At 45.5% G+C, this 6,000-nt stretch overlaps 1 protein-coding gene across 1 annotated transcript; it reads left to right on the top strand.

The window, feature by feature from the left end:
- The first annotated feature begins 1,794 nt into the window (after positions 1 to 1,794).
- Positions 1,795 to 2,980, top strand: LOC136500192 (uncharacterized). The gene is made up of 2 exons (XM_066495569.1): positions 1,795 to 2,757; positions 2,852 to 2,980. The coding sequence occupies exons 1-2, from the start codon at positions 1,795 to 1,797 to the stop codon at positions 2,978 to 2,980; spliced, it is 1,092 nt and encodes a 363-aa protein (XP_066351666.1).
- The last annotated feature ends 3,020 nt before the right edge of the window (positions 2,981 to 6,000 follow it).

The raw sequence follows: 6,000 nt of genomic DNA, 5'->3' as shown, positions 1-6,000 counted from the left end.
TATTTTTAAAAAGAATCAGCGCCAAAAAAACAACTATTTTCAGGAAACTCTCACACTCACAAAGAGAAACAACATGAACCAGATTTTGATACTGCAAACATACTGACTTTAACAAAAGTGATTCAGCCTATCACAAGATATCTAGATGCAAGATACATTCTAAAATCCATGTTAAGGAAAAAAATATGACTGATGGATATATGAATTTTTCAGAAGAGCAACAAGCAGACTGACTGGGGACTGCACAAAAAACAGAGTGTGTGAGAGAAAACATACCACTACTTGAATTAGATCAATAGCTAATAAAGAAGACATAAAACCTATAACACAAACAAGACTGAAACTCAGTCAGCTACTACTTTGCAACAAATTCTAAACGTAGATTGTAGTATCTTGAAAGTGACATTGCACACGAAATAAAAACCACACTCATCTCAGTCAGCTACTACTACGAATTTTCTAAAACTCACTGAACCACAATAAACTGAGTTGCAAAGAAATGAGTAAATTGCACGGCCGGTCCTTAAAGTATTGGGCTGATTTCGTTTGGGTCCCCAAACTATGAAATCACACTCTTGGCTCTCCAATCTACTTAATTCGGTTCATGTAGGTCCTAAACAGCCTAGGCGGTGTCAAGCAGTCGACTTGGCTGTCCACGTACGCAGGGGAGGCATGTGAGGCACACGTGACCCTTGGCAGCCACTGGCTTTTTAGCCAAAACCCCCCCGCACGATCTCATCTTCTCCACCGCAGTCCTTTCCTTTCTCTCGAACCGTGATGAAAGGGGGAAAAGGGGCGGAGCGTGGCGACGCCAGCGACTGGTGCTGTTCGCGGAGGCGGCGCGGGCGGAGAGCGAGAATGACTCGACGGCCGCGCCTAGAGGGCCCTCTAGGCGCGGGCGGTGGGGGAGATGGCTGCCAAATTACGTCAGAAAGGAGAGCCGACGGCTGAATACGATGAGTTGAAGAAACCCTATCTTGATCTGGACCCTCTATTGAATTTTTGCTATGGATTTGTGGACATTACCGTAGATTTAGGCCATTTTCATTTGAAAGTAGTTGATTTGTAGGCATGAATGGCGGTGTTCTAGGGTTCTTGGTATGGATGAGAAAATTTTTGAACTGAATGTTGAAAATTGGTTGAAATATAGGTTCAGGGTCTAACCAGTTTAGTCTAGAGGTGCATCACGGTGGTTTTTTTTTGTTGGTGTTCGGGAGAACCGTGCTTACCTCGATGAAAAAATTGACTGGTTTGATCAGTGTGATGCTGATACTTGGTCACCCCTATGGATAAAGGACTTTGTGAAAGAGTTAGGTTATGATAAGGAATCACGTATACTGAAGGTGCATTGGTTATTGCTAGGGAAGACAATAATAGATGGTTTGAGACTAATAGAGACTGATAGTGACACACTGGTCATGATGTCTGTGATTGATAGGGTGAGGAACCTAGTCATTTATCTTGATCATCATGATATGATTTATTCTGGTATCAATTGGGATGACATTGTAGCAAATCATGTTTGTAGTTTGCCCAAGGTCTTTAGTCCTGTTAAGGTTGTGACAGCTGAAAGGAAGGAAGGGGAGAAATTGCCAGTGTTTTACACTAACCTGAGGAAGGCCACTGAGTAGAACCAAGATCAAAGTACATGATGGCATTGAGGCAGATGACAGTAATTCAGATGACTCAGACTTTGATGATAGTGATTATGAGATTTGATTTTCTGATGATGACCTGTTTGCTGACAATGTCGATGCTGGTGTGTTTGATGAAGGGGCAACTAAGGGTTGTAAAATGTTCAAATGGAAGAAGGCTGCGGACAACAAACTCAAGAGAAAGCAATCTATGACTATGTTAGTTGGAGATGAGAATGAATCAACAGAAGAGGAAGAGATTGACTTGGCAGATTCTGATGAAGGTAGCAATAGGAACAGGTTCAGGGAATTTCGGCAGGAAGATTTGCTAAATCCATCATTTAGTGTAGGGCAAGTATTTGGTACAGTTGAGCTTGTGAGGAAGGCCATCATAGAGTACAACCTTAGGGATAGGGTAGAGTTCAAAATGCCTAGAAATGATAGGAAGAGAGTCAAGGCTCATTGTGCTGAAGGGTGTTCATGGAACTTCTATGCATCCATGGATAGTAGGACAAATTGTTTTCTAGTGAAGACATACAATGGCCATCACAACTGCCAAAAAAAGTGGATGATCAAGACTTGTACCTCCAAATGGCTTGCAGAGAAGTACTTGGAAACATTTAGGGCAGACAACAAGATGACCCTACCTAACTTTGCAAGAATTGTTCAAAAGGAATGGAACCTTACTCCATCTAGAACCAAGCTGTGGAGAGCAAGAAAATTTGCATTGCAAACTATATATGGTGATGAGTTGAAGCAGTACTCTCAGTTGTGGGATTATGGGCAAGAGTTGAGAAGGTCCAATCCTGGTAGCAACTTCTACCTTAATCTAACAGAAGGGGCATTTAGTAGTTGTTACTTATCACTTGATGCTTACAAAAGAGGTTTCTTAAGTGGATGCAGACCAATCATCTTTTTGGATGGATGTCACCTGAAGACAAAGTTTGGAGGGCAGTTGCTTACTGCTGTAGGGATGGATCCAAATGACTGCATCTTCCTAATTGCTTTTGCAGTGGTGGAAGTTGAATCTCTCTTGTCCTGGAAATGGTTTCTGCATAGCCTAAAAGACGACCTCAGCATTGACAACACATTCCCATGGACTATCATGATAGACAACCAAAAGGTAAAATAACATTTGCATAAAGTTTTCTACACAATCAGTGACTAATAACATTTGCATGTTTGTTCACTAACACATTACCACTGTATTTTTGTAGGGTCTTATCCCAGCTGTGGCACAAGTGTTCCCTGAGGCTGAGCACAAATTTTGTGAGGCATTTGTACGAAAATTTCCAAGTCCATTTCAAAGGTTACAACCTCAAAAACCAGTTGTGGACATGTGCTAGGTCCACCTATGTGAGGCATTGGGAGAAGAACATGCAGAAAATGAAGGAAATAGATGCAGCTGCCCACCAATGGTTGGAGCAAATGGCACCAAATACCTAGGTCAGAGCCTTTTTCAGCACTTTCCCAAAATGTGATGTGTTGCTCAATGACAACTGTGAGGTCTTTAACAAGTACATCTTAGAGGCTAGGGAGCTACCCATCCTAAGTATGTTGGAGAGGATCAAAAACCAAATAATGACTAAACACTACAACAAACAAAAGGAAGCAAAAAACTTTGTTGGAACTGTTTGCCCAAAGATAAGGAAAAATTACCAAGAATGTTGAATTTGCTAATATTTACTATGCCATGCCTGCTGGTCAGGGAATATTCCAAGTGCAGTCTAAGGAAAACACATACATTGTTGATATTTTCAACAAGCAATGTGAGTATAGGAGGTGGGATCTCACAGGTATTCCATGTTCCCATGCCATTTCCTGCTTGAGACATGAGAGGATACCTCCAGAGACAGTGATCCCTGTCTGTTACTCTGTTGGAGCTTTTGCAACTACATATGCCAACAACATTTGGCCATGTAAGGACATGGCTAACTAGGAGAAGACTGATGGACCTCCAGTTGCTCCACTAGTTTATGAGAAAAGGATTGGGAGGCCACCAAAGGCAAGGAAAAAAACAAGCATATGAGGTTCAAGGCAGAAATGGACCTAAGCTAACAAAGCATGGGTCCAAAATGCACTGCAGTTGGTGCAAATCACCAGATCATAATGTGAGGACATGTGAATTGAAGAAGGCAGGCATCAGTCCAAGTGGCATTGAAGAAATACCTCCAATAGTTACTAATGACCATGGTGTATGTACTATGTTATGTTCTGTTACACTAGACAGTCATCACTTCAGTTGTTAACATTACTGTTCTTATAGGATGACATAGAGGCCGAGGCACCACCACCTTTTGATTACCCAATGCAAGAAGAGATGACACATGAAATAATGCTTTCACAGATGCTTTCTCATGTTTCTGTGATTTCAATTTTACTCTACTGTTTGCATGACCAATTTTACTCTACTAATGTCAATCTACATTTTTCTTACCGCCTGTAGCCCACTCAATGCAGCAGCCTAAATCAGCAGTTAGGACCCTTGCCAGACTCTACCTTCATTTAGTCCAACCAGCCAACTGCAAGGCCAGTAGTTATCACTGTTGCAACTTAAAGTGGACCGTGACGCTTAAGAGGGGGGTGAATTAGGCAAATTGAAGTGGATCGTGACGCCTAAGAGGGGGGGGTGAATTAGGCAACTTAAAATTCTAACTCTAAACTATAGCCTCCTTTTCTACCCTTAGCAAAACCTATGCAAAAGATAAACTATCTAAATGTGCAACTACGGTTTTGCTAATGTGCTGCTATCTCTACCGCAAAAGGAGTAATGTAATCAATGTAAATGCAAAAGCTAAAGAGCAAGGTGGAGATATGCAAACTCCCATCGACGACTCTGGTATTTTTACCGAGGTATCGAGAAACGCGCAAGCTTCCCCCTAGTCCTCGTTGGAGCCCCTCACAAGGAATCCCTCGCAAGGGCCAAGCTCCCGGTCGAGTAACTCCGTGGATAACCTCGGGCCTTCCCCACACGCAAGTAGGTCTCTAACGTGCCTTCTGGTAAGCCTCTCTCAGAAGCTCCCCGCCGTCTTCACTATCAAGCTTCTGACCAAAACGCCGTGGGCCTTATTCCCTCTGGTACACAGTGGCAGTCACACCACAAACGCGGTTGGTATGATCTCGCAAGACTATAAGCCCCTCCGATGTACAATAATTGTGCGTGCAAGCACCGAGTGGTAAGAGGTATGCAAACCTCACTGTGGGGGTATTAACCCCTATACCCTTACGGCTAAGCTTGGGCTGGCCCGGATCGATGGGTTCAGTCCACCCGAAAGGCGACGTGCGGCCCAATTAACCTGATCGAAGTCCTGCACAAGGAATCAAGACGGATTTGGCGACCAAGCAGGATCCTGGTCGGTTAGAATAGGAATCCTTATCCGGCCACATATGGCAATTGTAACTGACTAGGATTAGTTTCCAGATCTGTAACCCTGCCCCCCGGACTATATAAGGCGGGCAGGGGACCCCTCTAAAAAACATCTCTCATTGACATACAGCAATAAAAATCAGACGCAGGACGTAGGTATTACGCCTTCTTGGCGGCCGAACCTGGATAAAACCTCGTGTCTGTCTTGCGTCACCGTCTTGTTTGGGGCTTGCGCATCTGTCTGCCGATAATCTACTACCTTGGGCATACCCCTAGATAGACTGCCGACCATATTTCGTCGACAGTGGCGCGCCAGGTAGGGGGTGTGCGTACTGCTCTCCAAGCAAACAAGATGGTCATCATCTTCGGCTCCATGGCTACGCCCAACGGCCTCACGTTCACCGTCGGCCAGATCACTTGGACCACCGGCCCTGGCGTCTCCATCGCCATGACCGTGGAGGAGGCGTGGATTCAACCCGCGCCGATGACTACTTCACCTGCATCGGCTACGGCTCCGACCACGGTGAACACGGCTCCGACCACGGTGAACACGGCTCCGACCACGACGAACACGGCTCCGACCACGATGGATCTGGCTCCGACCACGGTACATCTGGCTCCGACCACGCCCACAGCCACGCTGACAACCCGTCATCCGCTTCCCCGCTACAGAGGAAAGCAGATCGACGACACCAACCTGCACGACTCCATCGATCGGGTCGGCATCAAACTCGCTGAAACCCTAGCTCTGGTAAGTACGATTCAAAGCCAACCTAATGAGCAGGTAACAGCTCCCCACAACAGATCTATCCGACCAGCTCGGGCCAGTCGTCCTACACGGCTTGGAACAGATCTTGTGGGGCGCTCCGCTCGTCGCCAGCCAGCCTTCGCAACGGGTCTCCGACTCTGCGAGTACGAAGTCTCGACGGAGAACCACCAGGTCTAGCCCTACGGCCTGCGAAACGCTGCCTCTAGCTACGCGTACAACCTACGACGCCG

The sequence above is a fragment of the Miscanthus floridulus genome, chromosome 13 (assembly GCF_019320115.1).
Source record: "Miscanthus floridulus cultivar M001 chromosome 13, ASM1932011v1, whole genome shotgun sequence".
Classification (NCBI taxonomy): domain Eukaryota; kingdom Viridiplantae; phylum Streptophyta; class Magnoliopsida; order Poales; family Poaceae; genus Miscanthus; species Miscanthus floridulus.
Note: the sequence above shows the minus strand (reverse complement) of the source record. Positions and strands in the feature narration are given on the sequence as shown.

Excerpts from the sequence above, each read along its gene's own strand:
- LOC136500192 (XM_066495569.1), top strand. The coding sequence starts at position 1,795 with ATGTTCAAATGGAAGAAGGCTGCGGACAACAAACTCAAGAGAAAGCAA. Across the intron at positions 2,758-2,851 it reads TCATGATAGACAACCAAAAG|GGTCTTATCCCAGCTGTGGC; the intron begins GTAAAATAACAT and ends GTATTTTTGTAG.